The following is a 25,318-nucleotide window of genomic DNA, read 5'->3' on the forward strand; positions in this document are numbered from 1 at the left end:
CTTCATCATTCTCTTCTGCCCCGTCTGTTATCACCTACAATTTAGGTAATCCATCCTATTATGTGCTTTATTGTGGACAGAAAAATAAGAGTCTCTTAGAAAAGGGACAGCGCAGAATCCAATACCACACACACACAATATAAACAGTTGTCTGAATTCTATGCTTTCTTTATAATAATGTTTCACTTAAGTAGCTCTCATATAATATGCTATCTTAACTTATTTCAGAGTCCTCTTGAAGGTCAATATACATACAGCAAAACGTATCGTATTCGTTGAAATAATCTCAGTAGATAAACAAATTTGCAGTAATGCCAATTACTTTATTGATCAAAATATTGTTTCCAGGTCACACAGCTTAAGCAAGTGTTTAACATTCACTGTGAATCCGGAAATATATGACAAGACTAAGGACCATACAAATAGAGTTTTGTTTTTTTTTTTAGAATAAAATGTTCAGAAAGGTTCCTATCTGCCACCAAAATTGCATCTTTCTAACAGCCGTCCATGCTCACAAACTGCAGCAATGAACTGATTTTAACTAATGAGCGCTGGGACTATTCATCAGAAGAGGGTTTCCCATAACCTCCCGTAAGCTAACATGGGGTAGATTTGTTAAGTGATGAAGGACGTTTGAAATTTCACTTCAGTGAAAACCCCTTTGTTAGTGTATAGAGCCTATTCAGTATATGCAAAGAAAAGCATAGGAGGTTTCATAGCTTAGTAAATCCCCCACAGATAGTAGAGAGCAGGGTAAAGGAGCATCGCATCTACAAGGACACAAGGCATAACACTCAGAAAAGGAACAGTGGTGGCTTCAACTTTCCTCTGAAGCATAGATAAATAGAAAGATAAACAAGGAGGCACGTACACAATGTCGCTTGTATCTATTGTTCACGCACTCTTAATAGGACATAGCATTCTACAGCACTGAAGGCTCTATAGTTTCAGGAGGATCTGGCCCCAAAGACGTGAACAGCCATATCATTAATATTGCCTGCTTTCAGGTTTTGATGTACTACAAGAGTAGCTTTCTGAGTGACAAAGGCCGTGTCTCCCTGGTCTCAGGCAGATGCACTTCATCCATCTACATTAGTCACAAAACGACTAGGGGACGACATGATAATGGGGATGTTTTTCTTTACAAGTGAGTAATAATAATACAGAAATGACTGGGAGGCTATCAATAACACAAGGGAAACCTCCTCCATTAGGTCAAGGGCAACATTTGTTCACCCAACTTAGAGATCATTAAAATACATTCTTAATCATAACATGTGGTTCATTACAGATAAAATGGCCTTCGGTTCAATAAAACTAATTAAATGTAAATGGTATTGTTTACTGCTGTATGGATCTTTTGATATAAATCAGTGAGTCACCATTTATTGAAAATTACACTGACCTCACTGCTGTTAATAAATTTCCTTGATCACATAAGATGGAAATGAATGCCTCCCAACATGCATGCTGACAGTAATATACTGCCCTACTTATGAGTATGAAACCACAGGAAACCTAACCTGGATGCTACAGGCCTTGAGAGGCAGCTATTATTAAAGGATGTGTTGAAAAATTCATTGTGTGATTATTCTAAGTGGTTTGGGAAGACAACAAAATCTGCGCTGATCATCTTTGTTTGTGTCACCTGTTCTTTAAGAAAAGCGGGTTAATGTTACAGAGCTGTGCAAATGATGCTACTGATGGCTCATGACAATAACAGATCTCCGCGATGAATTACATCAGACACCGAAATCAAAATAATGGACAGTCGTGGTCAGTACATGCTGTCTGTTCTTGGTCTAAATAATTCAGTTCCCTTCCATATTCAAATGGCTGCTCTTTATTGAAGGATAAACATGTGACGCTACAATTTAAGAGTTTGCAAGCCGTTTTAAGATGGTCTTGGTGGATGGAGGTCCACTTGGTTATTGGCAAAACAGGGAAGAACAAAATAGATCGGAACGAAAAGCCAATAAAAACAAACATTTGTAATTCAGAAATGGCTTCGGTCTTTAATAAAAGCCGTCAAACTGATTTCTGCTTTTCCAGAATAATCTGTTTTTATAACAATATTTCACATAATGCCACCTTACTTGGTTGTATTAAAATGAAATAATCCAACAGGGCCTGAATCCTACGATATGCTTTTGATTCCTTGGGTTGCACGGCTATTGTGACAATAGGCCAGCAGGTGGCATTCAAGAATTATTGGAAGACAGGAAGAAAATAATATCAACAGAAGTTGTTTTAAACTGGGTTCCGGGGATCACGAAATTTCCATGCATCAGCTGTTTCAACCAGTTTGTATTTTTGGGCACAAAAACATAAATTTGAGTATATTTTCTTAGACAGTGACAGGTTATCTGGGAATCTTTGCTTGCGTTCTTTCATCCAATTAAGATATTGGGTGTCCGTACTATGAATATTTCACTCCTACACAATTAGGTACTAGAACAGAAAAATGGCTGCATCCAAACAAGGTTAAAATGCTTGTTTTACACATTTTAAACAAATACAAGTATCGAATACCTGATTACCTGAACAGGAAAGAGCTCCCTTAACTAGAGATTAAGAACACTACTGATACGAGCCATTTGATACTAGCTATTTGGGTGGTTATGTAAATAAACTTTTCCATACTGTTTTCACAACAGGTGTTACAAAGAATGGAAACACCTTTTGTGTCAAATCGTTAGAGCAAAATAACACGTTCACAGAAAACCCTGAAGTTCACTGCGTAAAAACGTAACAATGTGAAAGTAGACAGGACGAGTCCGAAGAACTTGCATCTACTGATATGGATACTTCTGCCGTAATCCCACCGTATCAAGTTACATTAGCATTACGCAACATTATAGATTAACAAGCATTTTAAATGAAACCAAAAGTTAGTGTTTTTTGTGTAGAAATATACTAAACAAAATGCTCATTGTAATTGATTGTGTAATTTGGTGTATGTAGGAGCCAGATTGTTTTGTTCTCCAATCATTACTTTATATATATATATATATATATATATATATATATATATATATATATATATATATATATATATATATATGAATAGCACAAGCTATTTAAGCAGCGCTTCTTACAATACATATATTCAGGGTATATGACAAGACAAGCTAAGACAAATCGATACATTAGGTAGAGAGGGTCTGCTCACAAACTGTTTCTATTTTTCATATACTACCCCCCCGGTCAGCAGGGGGTTTATTGGGGCTATACGACAAAAACACACCTTTTCTTAAAGTGCAATCAACTAAAGGGGTATTTTACACCATAAAGACTCAAGTTTGCATGTTTTTTTTCTTTGTTTTTTTTTTTTATTTTTTTTTTGTGTACCTGACAAAGATTAAGTTATTTCAAGGTTTCATATTAAACTATATTTATGTGAATAAATATTATTTATTGTGGCATGTACCTGGACTTATTTAAACTCTCTCATATGCTGTGCAGTATAATATGTTAGTGCTTACATATATATATATGTAATTATCTTACAGATTAGTACACACACACATACACTACTCGCTCCCCCTCTCACTAGGTAGAGACCTGTCTGCAGGGTGTGCAAGTTGCCTACTGCTGCCTCTCTACCACCGCTGGATCACGTAACACGGGTGCCTGGATACACTGCACCCTTGCTCAGGGGGGTAGCTTCTCTGCTTCCTGGACACCAGGAAGTGATTTGTAGTCGCCATGGCAACCTGGCACCTGAGGTTGGTTGAGCCTTGCTATATACAATCTTACACCATACAGTAACAGACTCACACTAACATCTTATGCTCACAAACACTAACACCTTAGAGTAGCACACACATGCTAACATTCTACGCTCATTTACACACGTTAACACCATACACTAATGCACACAGTCTAACACTAAATGCTGACATACACACTCATGCTAATGCCATACAGTAACATTCAAAACATACATACTACATCACACTCTTATACACAAGCACACACCATCCAACAACATTCAATCACACATACTATACATATCTAAAAATACACACTAACAGTCTGCACACATACACACTGAATCTAGCACTACAATAGAGTAGACATACTGATTCGAACACTATACACACATACACACACACACACACACACACACACACACAACACCTGACACTACAATATACACCCAGACTGACTCCAGCACTACACATATACACACACACACACACACAGACCCTGACACTACACAGCATACATACACTATTCCCTCCCCCTTTCACCTCGCTGAGAACTGGGTGACTCACAGCACCTGCCTCACCGTGCGCCCTCAGAAAAGCTTAGGGTGCCAGATTCACAATGGGCAAGTTCCTACCCCTTGCCCTGCAAATCCCTGGGAGCCAGGAAGTTATTTCTAGTTGCCATGGAAAATAAATAACCCTTTGCACCAACCCTTCTCCGATTTCCGTTCCCGATGCTTCTCTTTTGTAAACTCACTGCCATGTACCCCCTCCTTCAATCCCAGTTACCTATGGCTCCATTGTTACCAGACCCCCATTCCTCCTGTCACACTTTCTTTACAATCTATTACTGCTTCTCAGCTCCCCATTACAGATACATATCTAATGACGACAGAAAATAACTAATTGTCCCATCTAGCCTGTCAAAGGCTCACAAATTAATAAACGAGCACAAACACAAAAGAGACGAATAATCATGTTCCATGTACTTGATCAGTGATGTTATTCATTAAGGTTCTACATGAAAATCTATCCAGTCATCGACCTATGAACAGGTGCTTACTCCCAAAGCCGGTAATCTCTGGGTACAAGTAACAGCTACTTTCAGCTTCCAGTCTGTTTCACCATCTAGCTGGTCAGTTCGAATAAAGCATGAACCTGGAAAAATAAAAAAGCAAATAAGTACATTACAGAAAATACACAAGTGACAACATGGTACAAATTAACTATGGCCTTTAAATGGTCATTTGCCTTTTGTTATTTTTTTTTTTACAGACCAAGCTTAATGAAGAATACAACAAACCAAATAAAGCAAATAAGTAATGCAAGCCAACATTTATATCTCTACTGTATAATGTTAAGAACTGCTATAACTATATATTGCATTACTAAGTAGGGAAAAATGTTCTGATTTTAACTAGAAGGATCTAATGTCCCTGGATATCTTCTTTAAGCACGATCTGTCATTTCATCCCCGATATCATTGAACTAGATTGGCATATTAAATTCACTTCATTAACGTACTTCTGCCTGCCGCCCAAATGATAATTAAACGTTTCCATCCACTGGCTGCTGGGTGTTTGACTGCCGCCTCATATCCTTCTAGCTAAATGCTTATTAGAAGACAGGACCAAATAATATTAAGAATAACCGCTCAAGTATACAGGAACATTTAGATGTTCAAAATATATTGACACGTACGTGTTAACAGCACCCATAACTGTACCCTTCTAGATACGTAAGCGTTTCTTCCAGGTCACCCACGATCTGCGTCAGTATCTGGACAGTGTTCAATGTAACCTATTTTATGTAACTAACTGTGCTTTTGATCCTCATTTAGCATTATTTTACAAATATACTTAACAGCAACAAATCAAAATAAAATAAGCAACCTTATGTTTGGACGTTTGGATCCCACCTCTTCAAGATGGAGTACCTAACAATAGCATTTACAAGAAACTGGAAATGCCATAACCAATTCTTCAGTTTGCAGTCCAGTAAAAAGAATTTTGGATACATCCATTGTGAGCCCAAGAGAAAATAGAGTCTTTAATCAAAGTGGATAATTGGGGCAACATAAAAATGATGTAAAGCTCCATAATATGTTGGGACCTCTGCTGTCTCTTCTTTGGATGGAGTCATTCCATCTGAAGAAGTCATTTATTGACATGGGCATTTTAGTGCGTGTTGCACACAAGGAAAAGCTCCAAGGTTACGACAGTTTGTGAACCTGCAATTTGCTTTTCCAGTTTAAGCTTTGTCATTGAACCTGCCTGCAAAATATTCCCTTAGAACACCCAAATGCACCACTGGTTTTGTTCTCACAGATCCCCTTTCCATGAGAAATTGTTAAAAACAATTATGAGACACTTGTATAGCTACATCCTTCAATGAATGGGAATAACAAAGACTTCTGGAAAGTAGCAAGTTTAAGAGGTTGTTTAGCTGAATGAATAGCTACTACAAGAGGTAAAACAAAAAAAGAGCTTGTATTACAGGAAGACATCTGACTAATTGCCAATAAGTACATTTTGTCTGGACGTTCATCTCTCTTTGAATGTGGAGTAGTAGTCAAACTATGTGAATCTCAATGTAAATAAAGTCGAGTAGAAGCCAATGTTCTTATTCTTTGTTGGTTGTAAATGAAGCAGCTGTGTGAGCTAACTGCCTGACAGGACATGGTTGAAAGAACCTCATGAAATGACATCTGACCTAATGGTGGCTTTTTACACCGTGTGCTCTCTAATAAGCTTGCCTGCATGCCAAAGCTCACTAAATGTATTTCCATTTATTGCATGCTAACGACATCTGTATTTGAGTTACTGGGCAGCAAACATGATAAAAGCCAAAACGATTTGATTTGTGCCACCACTTCTGGAATTGCCTTCTCATCAAGGTCCTTCTGGAATGATTGAATGCCTCATACCAGATAATACAAAATGTGAATGATTATGATGAATTAAGAACCGTAAGGAACTGTAAGGTAGTGATGCACCGAAGTTAAAATTCTGGACCGAAACCGAAAATTCTGGATTCACTTGGCCGAAACCAAAAATGACCCCCCACACCTTTAAAAAAAGAATAAAATAAAAATAACAACACTTTTAAAAGTAAAGTAACACACCAAAATCGGACAAAAAATTCAATAACAATATTAATATAATATATATATATATATATATAATTAACAGAAATCACACTCCTATCATGCCCAGGCATACTCAGATTCCAGCATGTACTGGCTGCCTTGGCATGATAGGAGTGTGATTGCTGTTATCATACAAATATTGTTATTGAATTTTTCTGTCCAATTTTAGTGTGTTACTTTTAATAAAAGTGTGGTTAACACACCAAAATTGGAAGAAGAATTGGCATGTGGGTGTATGCAATGTACTTTTTTAATGTTTTCATGCGGGTCTGATCATTATAAAACAGTGATTTTTTTCCATCTTTATTATTATATACAAGACAAATAATTTGGGAGTAGAGTGATAGTGCTATAATGAAAACTTCAACAGAGATTTGCAGCATAAATGGCTCAGTAGCGCATCCTTATTTATGAAAACTAGGGAAATGATATGACTGTGTGTGACAAACCATGATATATGTTTGGGTTCATATAGGGGTGAATAATTCTGGAACTGACATACAAATTTTTTTTATGTGCATTAAAACAATCAAATTGGTGACTTTAAGTATGTTTTGATTTTGTAGCAATAATAGTAGCAGTAATACATTATCAGAGTATGGTAATTCTTGTTAAAACACAAACTGGGGATCCGTGTGAATTGTAATTACGTGAAAAGTAAGTATACAACAACATTGTTTTACTTAGGAATGGCCATACCATTGGTAGGCCATATTAAAACGCACCATTGTTTAAATGCTAAACTATGTGGTCATGCAATCATGTTCCTGACCAACTCATGGTCTTCCTAACACCAATAAATGGGGCCTGGCTCACACTAGAGGAATACTGTACATGTCACAGGCATATGATATTGGTGTAACTGACCATTCCTGAATAGATCTGAGGAGCCAGGTTTACTTACATTACTCAGTTTTGTTAGCTGATCCCTACTGATCTGAATTTTTTTAATTTTCCTACAAAAAAATACTGTAGTAACATCACACATCTATAGCAAAAGGTGCTAAAGAGCAAAGGAAAGGGTTAAGTCCCTGCATCGTCTAGAAATTTACAATGATGTATGCTAAAACAAAATAAGCATAACACTGTGGCAGTAGAGGATGCTGTATATTCACATTTAAAACCATTACAATCCGTTCAGCATTTAAGCACCCATCATACTTTCCTTATCGTCAGGGTCTATATATGCTCCTTGTCAACGGATGCTTTCATCCATCAATTTCATTTAGAATTATTACATAGATCAATATGCTTCAAGACCAATGTGGCTCTTGAGAACGGTTGACTGCACCGTATGACATGTATTGGCCTGCCGCATTTCCTCTCCACTTCAGCAGTTAATTTCATCAATAACTTATCATATAGCCTGCTTTTATTTTTAACTAAAAGTACAGTTTTGTGCCAAGTTAGCTCTCAATACGAATCATTAACATTGGGGTAAAAACGAATATATACCCTTTCAGATTTAATACAGCGGAACCTTCTGAAATAAACCTTAAAGGATAAAGAAAAAAAACAACCCATTATATCATTATGTCCCCACACTCAATAATATACTACAAAGTAGCCTTAGTTTATGGTAGAGCTTATTCTCAAATATCAGCAAAATGGGAAAACATAAAACATTTTTTTTTATAGTTACATCACTTTGAATGTTAAAAAGTCCATTATAATATACTAGGCATGGGCAGAACCTGAGAGTGTAAAAAGTCTGAATATGTCTGAATCCCTGTTTTTTGACCCATCATATGAACTTTAATGCATATGACAGCTAGGTGTACCTTTTAAATTAACACCCCCCTTAAGAATGCATGGATGGATTCAGCAGAATCTCTAATATACACTTGCCTCTTTCTCTAGAGTCTCATGGCTGTGCTGGCTCCAGTGGAAGTTTGCATATTTGCAAAAAAAGCTCCCAATGATTTCAGTGGGAAAGCTTTCCTGCCAGTGGCACACAAAAAATCTAAGCAAAATAACTATTAAAGTACTTATAAAGACTTAACATGCATGCTTGGTTGGTGGGGCTGCATGGGAGACTGGAGTTTTGCTTAAAGAAGGATTTCAACACATGTAATTGGCAGATTTGGACTTCTTCCATCTATAAAATCTTTGAGCTATAAACTTATATGCTTCTCTATCAAAGCAATCACAAAAGCAAGGAAAAACCCTAAAGATGCCAAGGATGAATTAAAAGAGAAGCATGTTTTAACTTGATGCGGATTATAGAGATCACAATGGCAACATCAATCATTAAGACATGGAAGGTACATCGTCCCAAGAGATATTAGCCAGATTGGGTCACTGTCCCAAAGTAAGGATCAGACTACCACCTGTGCAGGTAGGGCCTTATGCCAGTTCGAGACCACAACATCTGGTACGAAGAGGTCAATGCTATCCTAGAAGCAGCTGGAGAGTTGCCTGCTGCCTACTGCTACATAATAGAATATATGATTAAGTGATCCAAACTCACACGCCTATTCCCTATGCCTTCTTCTCATCTAGAATGACCTGCTTAAGTTGTTAAAGTCATTTAATGTCACATTAATAGAGAAATGGCACTGGACGACTGCTCATGTAAACCAACGAATAAAATCCATGAACTTTTGGCTTTTAAAAAATATATATATAAAAAAGCACAGTAAGCCTAGCTAGCAACACAGGACATAGTCACATACACAAACCTTATTTGTTAAATAAGTTTTGTTTTTGCAGTGTTAAGACTGCAAAGTTATATAGTACACATCATGTGGTACAGAGGAAATCCTTGTTCACCGAAAATATACTTCAAAAACATTAGAAGGAAATTCCTATGTAGCTGGAATATGGCAATATATCAAGTCACACGAAGAGATTCTTCTAAGAAGACATTTATACATGATTGACAACACCAAATGATCAACATTACTGTATTTCTTAAGCTAAGGGCATCAAGAAATACAGTATTTGCTCGATTATAAGATAAGAAAAAATCCTCTATAAGAGGAGGTCATTTTTTTTCAATCAAGGTTGTCTATTATTCAGACCTCAGATCCGTGACACCACAGACTAAGCCTAGTGGCTTGTCACTCATGCTCTCTCACACACTCTCATTCACTGGTTCACACACTCTTATTCACTCTCTCCACTTCCCCTGGTATCAGTTCTGTTATCCATGTACTTCCACAAAAGGGCGGAGCCTTCAATTCAATTCTCCCCTGATTGGAGGAACGAGAGAAAGCCTTTCCCCGCGATGCACATAATGACTCCGCCCTTTTGCCAAAGTACTCCAAGAGCCCAGAATACTGCAGACGGATTTGTGGAGAAAGAGAGTTGCAGAAACGCTTCTTTTTCTCTCTGCATTTAAATAGTCTCTTAGGAAAAAAACATTAGTATAAGGCTAAGGGGCAGTTCTGTTATCCACGGTAGAATAGCCCCCCAAGGGCCCAAACCATGTCCCCAAACACCCATGATCACCTGGAGCATGTAGTGGGTGATTTATCCAGGCTCCTCAAGAGCCTAAAATAAAACAAAAAACAGACTCCTGACAAGGATAGACCCTGTCTGAGTAGGGAAGGGACAAGCACTGGGAAAGCGGGAGCTTTAACCTTTTATTTGTTTCTGCCCCACCTGATAGGTGAAGCAGGGAAAGGGCAGAAGCATTCAAATTAAAACATAAACACTTAAGGAAAATATAAATGTTTGAAACCACCATTTAAAAGCGTTGTTAACATATAGTTGAATTGTGATGCTCAGACTTTTAAAATATATGTTAAGTCATATCACTGTTTTGGACCTTTGAGGTCTCACTTTCAAAAAGAGTCCTCACAGCTTGCAACAAGACTGTGGATTAATGCACAAGATGTGTGCAACTGCTGATGAAAACCCAATGTATATTTAGCAACATTGCCTAAGTAGAGAGATGCCTCATATGCATAAGTGTCACATTTTAGGGAACCTACAGGGCCAAAGATGAAATGTAATTTCCACCCAACCAATTCTACTCATTCTAAATATATATATATCTATATATATATATATAAATATATAGATATATATATTTAATGTAATGTATGCCTTTAAATTATCCCAGCCAAACGGTAAGCTCTCTTGTTGATCTCGGCTTTGCCATTAAATGTGAGGCAGGGAGAGAATCAGACTTAACACAAAAAGCATTGTTTTTGCCATGCGACTGTAGTGACTGGTGTGACTGGCTACCACAGCAATCGCATAACTGGCACCCAACCATCATGTCCCTGAGAAGCTCCTTGGCTGCACAACAAACCCACTTCAAAAACACATAAATACAACATTTCTGCTTAAGATGTCTAATAACTTGAAATACGTATATATTTTATTGAACACATATCACAGTTTACTGTTAACAGCAACACCTATAACGAATGCTAAATACTTTGTTAGTCTTAGACAAAGTATTCACAGGAACATCAACCAAAAAAAAAAAGAAGAAAAGAAATGCTTGCCTCTAAAGAGGTGTTTCAAGGGCTAACATTAGCTACACCAATGCCAGTTAAGCCTCAGCAAAACTGAATTATTAAATCTCCCTATATCCTATTACGCTCTACTTATGAATACTTGATATTATTTTGTATAATTGACAAGAGTCGTCAGGAAACGATGGCTTTAATGGCAATCAAATTAAGATCAGCTGGTATGAGTGTCACAGAGGAGAGTCCATGTCATGTGTTGATAAATTAATTGTCGGGCTTTTGTGCAAGAGGGTAGGTTGATCTGTCATAAATTGTTTGAAACTGGCCTTGTAACGGTAGCAGCCCAAGACGAATAGTGAAAGAAGACATACAGTACTCCTCGGAACAAAAGAAAAATAGACACTCCCTTAGTATATCAAATGGCAGCAACTTCATTTTTAAATGGCTATGCATGAAAATTTTAAGGTGATGAGAAATAATCAGTAACAATGCAATGGGATGATGGGTCCAGATAAAGAGTTTATTTTACATTTAGTTGTAGCAAACTATTTTGAGTCACAAAAGAACTCCAATATATCCCAAACATTTAAGCTATAATGTCATCACAAGACAGCAATTAAAAACATATTGGCATTTATAAGAGATTGATGAAAATGAGTTCTAAAGTGTTAATTTCTTTTAACACGAAGGAAAGAACCATGTGTACTCAAGAGATATTTGATCTGAATTAAGAAACTGATGAAGCAATTGATTAATTGGAATTTAAGCCATCAGTCACTGGATCTATCAACAGATTAATTTACATTCTAAACAATCAGCTGATGGTCCAATAGGGTCCTGCGTATTAATACAGCTTCAATATGATACCAAGGAACTCATCACAATTCTTTATTGACAAGCGCACAGATGCTTTTAATCCAGGCTTGATCACACTGCATATATTTTGGGATTTCTTCATTGACTTTTGCGTTTAGGCAAAATGTAGTTGTATTAAATACGTTATGGAATATATCTAAATGCAGCAACGGTAACTCCTAATCAAAGCAGATACGTGCTTTAAATATATAAATCATGCTTGCTGATTTAGCCAGCAACGGACATTAGATACAAACATTTTCTAATCAAATATCACCTTTCCACTTTGGTAACAAATTCCTGTATAAAAAGTTATTCTGATCCTAAGTTCTAAAAGTGGTTTTATCACCAGAGCAATCAATGGGCTACTTTTATTGATCGGTCAATTTAATTGATTCCTTTGGTAGCGAGGCCAATATTCAAACTTTGCATCAGATTCACTTCGTATATGTTGTCTTTAGTGGCTGCCTTAGTTTTCTAGCCTCCATATGATGGAAATGCTTGGAGATCAGTGATAGCAAGAGTCCTACAGCCAATGACCTCACTGATAAGCCTGCCCTGACAATAAAGCTATCACATTATATTCTAGCATATGATTTTAAAACAAAGATCCTAGCCCCAGATGAAGCATACTGCTCATCTCTGGCAAACAAAATATTAAACGTTTTTTCCACTGGGAAAAAATAATTTTCTTCTTAAGCAAAAATTCAATGTTAACTCTATCGGACAACATTTATGCCAACTTCTAGAATTACAATTTGGAAATTGCCATGTTCAATTGTTTTCCATCTTTGTAGAACCTTCTAGAAACATTTAATGGACTATTGATAGACTATCAGTGAAGTTAAGCAAGCCACATACCTTCCTAAACACAATGATTCACTGTTAAAAACAAGCATGTAAATATGAGGTGTTCACCACCTTTTCCCTGTTTGAGTAAGGTCACGTCTTCACCAGAAGGTTAGATCACCAAAAAGCGCAGTATAATTTAGCAGCTGAAGATAGGTGTCAAAACATTTCCTGTCTGAGTTAAATCAAATGTTAAAACTGGAATGGGAATGGAGGTAAGGAAACAGATTAAAGTGCTTTGGACAGATCTTTGGCAGTAGCTCATGGCCTAAAGATAAAAGTTTATCTGGCTGCATGTGCAAAACCTCATTCTAATCAATTGTAATTCCATGCAGGAAAACAGTATTATTTTTCTTATACTACTACCTTTTAGGCAACTTCGTTCAACGACAACATACGACTTTAAAAGTAATCCTAAAACTAGTATTGATGAGCTGGATTTTCATGTGTTTTTTTTTTTTTTAACAAAATCCAAGTCATGGAGCTCGTGAAAGTCTGTACTGGAATTTAGAAGGGTAATATCATGTGAATTCCAGTGCAGACTCTCTCGAGCTCCATGACAGTATGATTTGTACCCCATTCTGCAAGATGATACTTGTACCTCACGCACCCTAGTATCAATGTTTTCTTACATATTATATTCTCTCACGTGCATTTATGGCCATTCTCTCTCTTTGATGTGCTATACTAATCTGATATTTTATTGCTTTTCCTAACATGGCGTACATTTCTTGTCATTCCCTATCTTTGGAGGTGCTACACCAATATGAGGGGGTTTATTCCTCTGTCCTGTATCACCCCTGGTCTTACTACAACAAAACCACTATGTAAGCAACATACCGCAGAAGAAACATTAGCCCCACAACAAATCCAATCAGCATAAACTGCATTCAATTAATTGATTAAACTCTCCTAATTTGATAGGTCACAGATTGCATAGTGTGCAAAAGAAGAGGAAATAAAAGTAGCAAAAAAAAAAAAAAAAAGGCATTTTTAACAAAAAATATGTACTGTTCTCTTTTGTAATTAGAAATGCTCCCATATATTTGATTTAAAGAAAGAAGATCCATACGGTTCATTTTGTCCATGATTCATTGGTTCTACTGCGGCTGTTATAGGAGCCGTGTTGCAAACTTCATTGGTTTAAAAGTAGAGGTGTGCCAAATTAATAATACATTTCTTTAAGAATCAACCTAAAACCAACACAGACCAAAAAGAGTGACAACTCTTATTATGAACAAATGCATATTAATAATTAGGATTAGAATTTTAAGTTAAATGTTATATTATCATAATGGTATCTATGGGTTTAATCAAGCGGCATTAGTAGCCAGGTTTAACGGTCTGGACACTGGTATTACATTAAGGACACAAAGATTGTAACACATTGATCTCTTTATCGCATATATTTTTTTACTTTCATTATTTAATATTTTTTTGTTCTTGCCCAACAAAAATATAGTAATTTAGTTTGCATAAATAAATGCCATTCGTCATACTGAACAAAATGTACTTCTGATATACAGAAAAAACAATAATTTTCTTCATCAGGGCCAATGCAAAAATTCCACAGGGCTTTGAATTAAGAGGGTCCAGTTCGCATAAACTAATTCTTCTAATGTATATTAACTGGACATTAACAATCTTGATTCTTATACGCACCAGAATACCGGGGTCAAGCCATACCGCCTGTATCCCAGAAATGTTATTGTTCTTGCCATACATGATACTTTCAATGACTGTGAACCTGCCTGCTCCTCAAACAACTAATTTCCAGAAGAAAAAAAAACCAAAACATCTGTCCTATCATCAAACCTCTGTGAGAAATAATGGTGTCTTGCACATCCATCTAAAATCTCTCAATTAAACAAATGAGGCTGGTATCAAAAGTAACAGTTTATGTGCCTGTTTGCACCACAAGAATCGCTAGACACACACAGATCATTTTTCTGTAAAAGTAGCACAGGGAACATGCAAAATATTCTATCATATGTCATCCCACTAGGTGTTCTAAAAACCCTGTGGATATTAATGCCTAACAAATGCAGTTTTTATTACTCCATCTAACACAATACAACTGAATGATGTTGTAGCAAAACAACAGGGTATAAGCCACATAGGAAACAAGCAACTAAGGTTAAAACCTAATTTTAAGCCTCTCAGTGCTAGAAGAACGCTCGGCAATTAATGAGAAAAGGATTCTTAAGGTGTCTTGGAGAGTTAGCAGGTATAGTTGTACAAGATGTATAGTCAAGGGAAACAAGCTCATGTTAGGTGGGACTTGGAGCTGGCTGGCCACCCACTGTGCAATAGGGCAAAGGTATGATAACGAAAATCTTGTAAGCATGTTTTGTCCAACAGAATTACAACCATGCATGAAATCACAAAAAAGGCTAATCCTATCGCTTACTGAATCATCACCAGCTGCTCAACTGTTCAATTTAGAAAGGCTTCAATTGTGTAGAACCCCTGGATGTCTTTGGGTCCCGTTTCAAGGATATGATTAAGACACAAAGAGAAATAACATCTCATAATAATCTCATTTCTTCTTCCACCCAACAATGAACACAAGGCAATTGTCATCATTTTTTTTTCCATTACGGTGGTAAAATACTACAAACTTTCACTAAGCTTCCAAAGATTTTACTTTAAATGTCCAACGCAGGAAAGAACGAAGGTTTCCTTTAGTGCATCAATACTAATTATTGTTCCCATCCAGTACTTGTAGCTATACATGAAAAATGCTTAAGCGCTGAGGGCTTACATGCGTAAAAGTCTGTCTGCAAGCTGTACTATTTTAAGATATTGGGTTTTGTTTGTTTTGTTTTTTTAAGGAAATCCACATGGTCTAACACTTTATTATACTCTGTTAATAGCGACTTAACATTGCTTTAATCAAGAGGGACCCTTTAAAAAAGTGTGAAGCACTGGTACTAAGAACAAAAATTCTAGGACAATACATGGCGTCAAAGACCAAAATTCCTGAATTGCCCTTCGGCACCTAGATTTTTGCAGAACCACTCATGAAAACGCACAGGTAACTGTTGAATTACTACTTTTAGGATACACCCCATATTCTAGAATAGCTATCAACATAAAGCCAAGCAGTTTGACATACCTGTCTTCTCTGAGGTTCTGAGAAAGACCATGTCTGCAGGGATTCGTTGATTCTGAAGATAAATAAACATACACATAAAGAAATAATTCCTATGGAGATATGCTCAGTAGTATAAGCAAACCAAAAGGTCACAATTGGGATTGAAATGCAATTAAAATAGGATTTATCTTTGTACTTTATATTCAGCATTTGCAATTTAGAAATCAATATTTTAGAAAAATTATACAATAAATAAGTAACAGTTAAGCCTTCCAAATTCTCCCAATTGGTGAACCGTTAAACATACTATGAATTTCAATGAGGTTTGTAAACATTTCATGGAGTTTTATCCCCATTGTACATGCCCACGTAATACGTCGGGCCTTTTTAAACTAATAAAAAATATACGCGCATCTGACTTGCTTTAAAATAGTTATACTTGTTAAAGCAATCATTAGCCTACAACATGCACTGGCCAAAGTAATCTTAAAATATACACAAACATACGTTCCATACATACCTCTGGATCGAAGTACACACCTTTAAAATATTGACATTATAATTATCAATTACCATTATAAAAATTTTAACATGGACGTGCCCAACATTTAGGCTAGCGTGAAAATCTTGTTGATCCTGGTACCAAGCAGGTGGACAGGAGCACTCAATGAACTTGGTTGTGATGAGTCTCATCCAAGTCCAGCTGCAGTCCACACTGAGATCAACAGGGGCTGACTTCACACAGCTTTACTAAACAATACCCGCCAAATTTAGCTAAACCATTTGACAGAATAAGAAAAGTGCTGTCCTTCCACTATACTACTTCAAATTGTATTATCAACTTAATCAAGAAGAGGGAGGAAAATCTAGCATTTGATAAAGTATGTCATGTGTGGAAAGCGTGAATAAAGAGCCACAGGCTAGTAGACAATGCAGACTGCTAGTTAGTGGCACGATGACATCATAAGAAAATGACCGTAAAACTCTGTTAGACAGCAGAAGCGTAACAGATGTTCTCGCTGTGTATTTTTATTTAGCACAGCCTATTCATAGAGAGTGCAAAAGGCTGACCTAAGGCTGCGGAAGCACACTGTGCATTCAGCCATTTACAGATGTTTTACACATCTGTTCTGTTCAGTAAAGCTTTTTGATTGTAACACTAACTGTGACATAAAAAGAATCTTTTCAAAGACAATCTAATCCCATATGCTAAAGTACAGTTGTAACTATGTTTATTGCAAGGCTTTTGTTTTTTTTACACTTTCTTCGAATCTTTTCTTATGAAAACAGATAAAACGAGAGCAATCATAGACTGGTAAATTAAATATCTAAAACATTTTCTTTAGTTTCAAACTGGTCAGAGACTGTCTATAAACTGTCATCACAAATTCTTGGAAATGGTTTTGAGTCAATGGATTCATAGTAATACAGTTTGGAACCAGGGTCAGGTTTATTTACCACTTGTCTTAGAATACAGATCACTGGCACACAAAATGATGAAAGCTTGGTTTAAATGGGTGAAGCAATCAGAACCACTAGGATATTGCCCAGAATAGCATAAGACTTGTGCCTAGAAGGAAATTGACATTAGAGATAATTGAGCCTCTTCCTAAGGGCCTGTTTAGGAATATAACACGTTTCCATATAGGATTATTATATCAAGAGAAGCAGTAATGCATCTTCCCTAAAAATACAAGATAGCAAACCACAGATCATGGTGTTCACCAGCAACATGCCAAGTGAATGCCCTTTAAAAAAAAATCTGAAGTGGTCATCAAAACATTTCAAGGATTTAAAAAAAAAAAAAAAAAAAAATGAGGAGAAAGACCAAAAACATAACATCAAACTAAAATTAACCTCATACAACTACAAATTAACACACACAAAAAAAATTATATATATATCCTATGACAATAAACGTTATGTAAAAAACACCAAACAATGATTGGATTGTGTATTGCTTGAACAAAGACTTTATCTAGTTTTTGAACTTGTGATTAAACAGATTAGGCGTTCCAATAAACACCAGAGAAGTGCATATGGTGTATCACGGGAAATTTTAGTTAATAAATGCCTTAGATTGGCTATCTTCTATGTGTGATGAGTGAGTATGAATAAGTTCACATTTTTCATCCTTCAAAGCGAGTATGTGCTCTTAAATCTAGACTTAGTAGTAATCAGCATGTTCCATTTACTTGAGAAATAGCCAGGTGCTTAAAACCAGAGCTTCGTTTTGTGGCATGAAAATTGAACACTACACACAGATTGTTTGTTTGCTTTAGTCGTAAACATATGGATCTTCCTTTCAAATGACTCATTAATTTCACTCTTGAATTGCTGTTGATGCATCTTCCAAGTCAAATGCTAAGTTAAGCTCCTTTTGTCATTGTAATCAGCAGATAAGCAAACCTGGTTATTTACATTCATGAACAAGATTCAAATGTTCATTCAATTTTAAATGTAAATCATCTTTCATGGCATAATTATCCATTAGACTTTGTCGAAACTGATACTTGTGTTCTAATAGAATTAATTAAATAAGCCCACAATTTATGTTATATCAGAGCTGGAGACCTCAGAGTTCCATTACTTCCGATGTAAACTGAAGGAGGACTAGAATAACCATTCTCCCGGTATTAGGATCCGATAAAGGTTAAGGAGTAGTTATTTTTTTATGCTGGCCCACTAATAGGCATCACTAACTTCAATCTTTTTTCCTACTCATAGGTATTAAGTCTGAGCAAGAAAGTGCAGAAGAAATCATTGTTCTATTTCATTTTTGGTCCAAGTGCAATGGGGTCTACAAAAGGCAGCCACTAATAAACGCCTTCAATATAATATTGTTTTAATAAAATAAATTATAGTAAAGTTACGTTAACAAGGAGGTAAGCGGGAAACCAGGATACCCCTGGAAAACATATGGTAAGTTTTCCAACACACCACTTCACCTAACACTAGATACCCTACTGACTACACAGCTAAACCGTAAAAGAGTAGTTCTACTTTAGCATACTTGCTCTATGAAAAATGGCATAAAAAGCCATACTCTAAATTCTGTGACATGGGAAAAAATGTTCAGTCTAAATCACAAGCCTTTTATCTGGCACAAGATAATACAGGCTTAATGACAGTGCAGAGTTATCTTGCATAAAGGTCACACAGATACAATACCTTTTCCACTATGATGAGGTCTCCAACTTGAATATCGGAACTCTTTACTTGTATTTTACCTAAAATATAAAAATGCCTGGCATGAATATGCATACATATCTGTTAGATAAGAACGGAACTGCGAAAAACACATTGCACAAATTTATATTGCATATTTTATCATGTTAATTGTTCCTCCTGGTAATGGAGCATTCTGCCAAGCTATGGCAACACACTGGTTTCAAGTTTTATTTTTTCTTATTCATGACATTTTCTCTCTTTTTTTCAACTCAATTACTTTATGGAAAAAAGAAGTTATCCATCAAGGCAATAATACTACACACAATCCAAACCATACATTTGTGATTATACTAGTTCAACTTTTGGAACTTCTCTTTTTTAACTTAATACACTGGCTAAAAAAATATATTTTAGAATGCGAAAAGGACAGATGATCTCACAAAAATGTGTGTTGTTTTTTTCAGAAAAGGGAGGTTTCCTTACTTAAGAATAGTGCCAACACCAGTAGCAGGCCAGAAAGGTGAAATTGTTGTAAATCGCCCTGTTGACCCTGAAGGTGCTGTTCCTCCTACTATTATTGAACACATTTGCCATTTGAAAATACATGTTATACTACATACTTCCTAGTCATGTTGAATATGTTCAGGGCAATGAGTAAAGTCATAGGTGTGTGGCTGCAGACAAGGTAGGTTGGAAGGCAGTGGGTGGCTGGTGGGTAATTCCAATGGGGGTTCACATGCTGCTGTTCCCTCTCCACAGAATAATGGCGCTTCACGCTTTGCGTTGATAGCCCCGCCTCCCCGGTCGCGTAAGTCGCTGGAGAGGCGGGGAGACTCCGGGCTGGGCTGGGAGTGTATTGGCTGGGAGCCCCCCCCCGTTTGTACAGCCTTTACTGTGCGAATGGGGATCAAACGGGTGGCTCAGCTGGTGCTTTAGCAAGCGCAGCAGCAATTGAGCAAGCAGTGCGATAGAAGAAAGAACTATGAACAGGCTGCCTCTTCATAGCTCTTTCTTGGCGTAGGCAGGCTACATCAGGGGACAAGAGGCTTCATGCAGAGCCGGCCTTAGGCGTTGTGGTGCCCTGTGCAGACTACTCCTCTGGCGCCCCCCCTACTATCCCCCTCTCTACCCCTTCAAACTACACCCCCTCTCTGCCCCTTCAAACTACATCCCCCTCTGCCCCTTCAAATTACACCCCCCTCTGCCCCTTCAAACTACACTCCCCCTGCCCCTTCAAACTACACCCCCCCTCTGCCCCTTCAAACTACACCCCCCCTGCCCCTTCAAACTACACCCCCCCTGCCCCTTCAAACTACACCCCCCCTGCCCCTTCAAACTACACCACCCCCTCTGCCCCTTCAAACTACACCCCCGCCTCTGCCCCTTCAAACTACACCCCCGCCTCTGCCCCTTCAAACTACACCCCCGCCTCTGCCCCTTCAAACTACACCCCCGCCTCTGCCCCTTCAAACTACACCCCCGCCCCTGCCCCTTCAAACTACACCCCCGCCCCTGCCCCTTCAAACTACACCCCCGCCCTCTGCCCCTTCAAACTACACCCCCGCCCTCTGCCCCTTCAAACTACACCCCCGCCCTCTGCCCCTTCAAACTACACCCCCGCCCTCTGCCCCTTCAAACTACACCCCCGCCCTCTGCCCCTTCAAACTACACCCCCCCTCACTTACCTTGTTGCCGGAGTCCTGCGGTGAGAGCGGGAGGCATCCGTCTTCTCGCTCTGCCGCGGCGCTCAACATGAGATGCCGGCACCGCGACGGAGTCACGGAGAGTAAGGGGCGCCGAGCGGTTGCTGAGAACTTCACGAGTCCCCGGCAGGCGCCCCTGCTACCATGGCGCCCTGTGCAGTCGCACAGGACGCACACCCCTAAGGCCCGGCCCTGGCTTCATGCACACGTGAAACGCAGTACATTGGACATCACTAAACTTTATGCACGTCCAAACCCTTCTCCTGCTGGAAGGGCTGAGTTGGACCTATATAATGCATAGGTAATGTGGAAGTCATCCTTTAGGTTTATATTATACTACAGATACTCAGTTCAATCTGTTTTTCAGGACAGAAAATATGTAAGAAATATAAAAAAAATTAAATACAATTTTCAGCATTCGTGAAGCATAGGAAAGAGTTCAAGACTCCAAACGGAAAACACATGAGAACTGTTTACACTGAAAGCAAAGGTGTCTGATGGAATATTGTAAGATGATACAGAGGAAGACATTGGCTTGTTAATGAAATTTTCCTTTAATAAGAGTGATCAGTCACACATCAGTATCCTTAGAATACAAAAGAATAGTCAATTTTCTACTATGGTTAATTTCATTTATGATGGTCCTATTGTTTACGTTCTGGAATCTCACAATACAAAAATAGGGGAAGATTACTGGCCTGAATAGGTTAGAGCTCACTTGCTTGCCCTGAGGTCACTTTTAGAACTTAGGTCCATTGCTGGTCACATTGCATAAAAATAACACGTAAAAAAGTATTTATGTTTGATACAACTATCCAACTGCATGTGGACAGATTTCCCATAATATTTGTTTCCTACAAAACATCTCAAAAGCAAACTGTTCTTTACCAGCTGTGTAATTAGCAATAAAAAGCTGTCAAGAGTAGATGTATATCCGGACTTCATAGTCCAACAAGATGTAGGCAATTTTGCCTACAGCCATCCAGAGGATCCAAGCATTGAAATAAGTGTCAATACTAATTCATTACTGTAACCGGTTAAGAGGCATTGCAGATATCTGCAGTGGTCTGAAAAACTAATAAATATTTGTTATGTGCTAAACATCAGGTGGACCCTTCGCTATTTCTGTCTCCATATACAATAGCACATCTGCATCTACAGTAATGCAATATATTTTATGTTCCCAATCATTGAAGACATTAGATCCAGAATCTAAGACAAGACCAAGGACTGATTTGGGACCAAGTCTAACACACACACACATATATATTATATATATATATATATATATATATATATATATATATATATATATATATATATATATATATATATATGTAATTTTTTTTTATTACTATTTTTATTACTATTTTTTGAGCAAACTAGATTGGCCAAATGATTCTTATCTATCAGCAAATGCTATTGTTTAATGCAATATTAGCAATGAACTTTGAAAAATTATCCATGTTTTGCTATTTTGAAGAAAATAATTTGATGCTGGCTATTGGAATAGAAAAAAAGAAGCAAACGTGGTAATAGTATAACAGACTGCTGTTCAAGATAAAGTGCCTGATTTATCAAACAAATAAATAATAATAGGGGGTTAAAAAGCATATCAAGTAGATAAGGTAGCATATAGAGGGTATATGGCATATCTGGGGGAGTGGCAAATAGGGGTTTAAAATGCACGTCAGGGAGGCAGAGTGGCATATAGTTAAAAAAGGCATTTCTGGGGCAGAGTGGCTTATTAGGGAGGCAGAGTGACATAAGGGCGTATAAGGCATTTCAGGGGGCAGAGTGGCATATAAGGCATATCTGGGGGGCAGATGTCCATAACTGGGGCAGAATGGCAAATAAAAGGAAATAATAAAAAAATTCCAATCACACTTTTTAATAAATATGAAAAAATAGTTTACGTGTGAACTCATATTTACTAGTAAACCTTTTTCCCTATAGGGTAGTCTTATATTCAGGCTTTTTCCCCCAAAATTAATATTCACATTTTGGGGGGTCGTCTTATAAATGAGCAAATATGGTATAATGCAGATCCTGTCCTTTCTGCTACTAAAAAGGGAGCATGACACCTTCACAGCTTTTAGCATTAAACTAAATTAATTTATTAAAACTACCAACAGGTTATACTGTTTTCTTCCTAATTGGTATAATTATTTTGGAACCATTAGCTTTGAATGTAAAGGACCACTTAATTTCAGGGGAAGTGGGATCTGTGGCAAAAGGTGGCCAAATCACCTCACTTCTCATGACTGTAAAATGTTAGACACATTATAAGCAACCTAACTTTTTTGTTTTTCAAAGTCTGGTGAAAAGAGTGTCTTGCATTACATAATTTACTATTGAGATTAATACATATAAACTAGTAAAAAAACAAAACAAACAAAAAACCTCTTACCTCGAATGGTAAGTTTACTATACAACTGTGAATTCATTTCTTTGTCCCTTTTGAACCTGCGATATTCATCAACTGCTTCCCTCACCATTGTAACGGCCAGAACAAACCCCTAAAATAAAATACAAGTCTATATTAAAAGCGTGTACAAACAAAAGACAAATCAATCATGCTGCGGGGTGATTCGGAAACTTATTTAGTTACCGTATCTAAAGGTGAATCTCTCATCTTTCTCCAAACCTATGAATGCGCCTTACTGTCAGAGGAAATCTAACGGGTGCTAAAGTGTACAAGTCCACCATACCACCCGACCTATACCATTACGCCTCAATAGATATTACATGATTATTAGTTGCTGGTTCATTAATTTACGGGGCTTTACTTAGAATGCAGCCCTCAAATTCTCATTTGTATTTTGTTAAAGTCAACCTCAATCACGAATTTCAAGGTCAACAGATACAACCTTAAGTTTTGATTATCAGATTTGCTTATAACACATATATTTATGTTCTTAAGAGTTATGCATTCAAGAGAATAGTAAACAAGCCAAGATAAGGATATACTGTTGGTCATCTACACATCAAACTTATGCTAGGACTGATTTAACGGATACTGACATGATGAATATGAGTTATCAAATCTGAACCCATTGGAATCTGCCAAGTACGTATTCTTTTCATTTTATAAGGTATTTCTGTCAGTTGCTTGTGTCTCATTAGGTTAAAATAGCTTTTGCCTTTACTGAAACCTTATAATCAAATCAGATAACAATGCTAATAAAGTCTTGAGAAAAAAAAATATAATTAAAAGTTCACATTTACTCACCAGTGGTGCCCAGTAGGTATACAAGTAGCCTATTTTCAATGACGGTACAAACTGAGAGCAAGCGACTACCAGAAAATAAAGATTCAAAAAGAATTTGAACTGTTGATATAAAACCTTAAAAAAAAAATACAAAATAACAAAATTAGAAGTGAAGACATAATAGAGATATGGATAGACGGGCAACTTGGCTAATGAAAGTCTATGGCTAGAACCGACTTCTTTAGAATTGCTGTTTGAGTAAGAGTCCGCCAAAATATCACATGACTAAGCACAATGGCAGTCCCCAACAAAGGTAACTTACTGAAGCAAAATGAGATAACACCTACATTCCTGTATACAGCACTGGATTTAATAGTCAAAGAATATTTTATCACAGGACATCCCTTTTAAACCCAGCTTCTCCCAATAAGCAGGAAAATGGAAATAACCGTGTGATCTGAAGCATCCTCTTCAAGACCAGAGATTGGTCAATAGAATTTAGGTCAAAGAAACCGGAAGTTGTCAGAGCTTCCTCTTGGTATGGATCTTCTGTGCAGGAAAACCTTTGACTGTGCTTGGGGATTAATCACTAAAGGGAAAGTTGTCCGGAGAGATCGCATAGGAGTGAACCACCACTGTTCAAAGTGTTCTTCATTTGTGGATAATGGCTCTTACGGTGCTTCTCTAGAGTGCCAAAGCCTTAGAAATGGCATTGTAACCCCTTGGCGGATAGATGTCAATGACTTTCTCATCTGTTCTTGAATTTCTTTAGATCCTGGCATCATATGCTGCTTTTTGAGACCTTTTAGCCTACTCTGCTTTGCAAGACAGGTTCTATTTAATTGAGGTTTCGATATAACGGGGCTGGCAGTAATCATGCCTGGGTGTGTCTAGTGAAATTAACCAAATTGAATTGGTTTCAGTTGGTTGTTTTAGTATCTAAGCGGGCAATTACCTTTTAGCATTGGACCAGGTAGGGTTGGACATCTTTTTTTCCCTTCTATACATGAAATAATTTAAAAAACGCAGTTTGTGTTTACTCGGGTAACTTTTCCTAATATTAAAGTTTGTTCGATGATCTGAAACATTTAAGTATAACAAATATGCAAAAACAGAAGAAATCGGGAAGGGGCAAATACTTTTT

At 37.3% G+C, this 25,318-nt stretch overlaps 1 protein-coding gene across 2 annotated transcripts in view; it reads right to left on the reverse strand.

Annotated features, from left to right (window-relative positions):
* The window catches only part of ATP9B (ATPase phospholipid transporting 9B (putative)), a 109,928-nt gene that overhangs the window by 64,422 nt on the left and 20,188 nt on the right, over nt 1-25,318 (reverse strand). For both annotated transcript variants that reach the window (XM_053466027.1, XM_053466028.1), the window contains exons 4-8: nt 24,196-24,309; nt 23,374-23,482; nt 19,261-19,319; nt 16,111-16,162; nt 4,777-4,871 (exon numbers count right to left, since the gene is read on the reverse strand). In XM_053466027.1, the coding sequence (XP_053322002.1) occupies nt 4,777-4,871; nt 16,111-16,162; nt 19,261-19,319; nt 23,374-23,482; nt 24,196-24,309 (429 nt within the window). The remainder of the gene's footprint in view (nt 1-4,776; nt 4,872-16,110; nt 16,163-19,260; nt 19,320-23,373; nt 23,483-24,195; nt 24,310-25,318) is intronic.

Source organism: Spea bombifrons, chromosome 5, assembly GCF_027358695.1.
Source record: "Spea bombifrons isolate aSpeBom1 chromosome 5, aSpeBom1.2.pri, whole genome shotgun sequence".
NCBI classification, from domain to species: Eukaryota; Metazoa; Chordata; class Amphibia; order Anura; family Pelobatidae; genus Spea; species Spea bombifrons.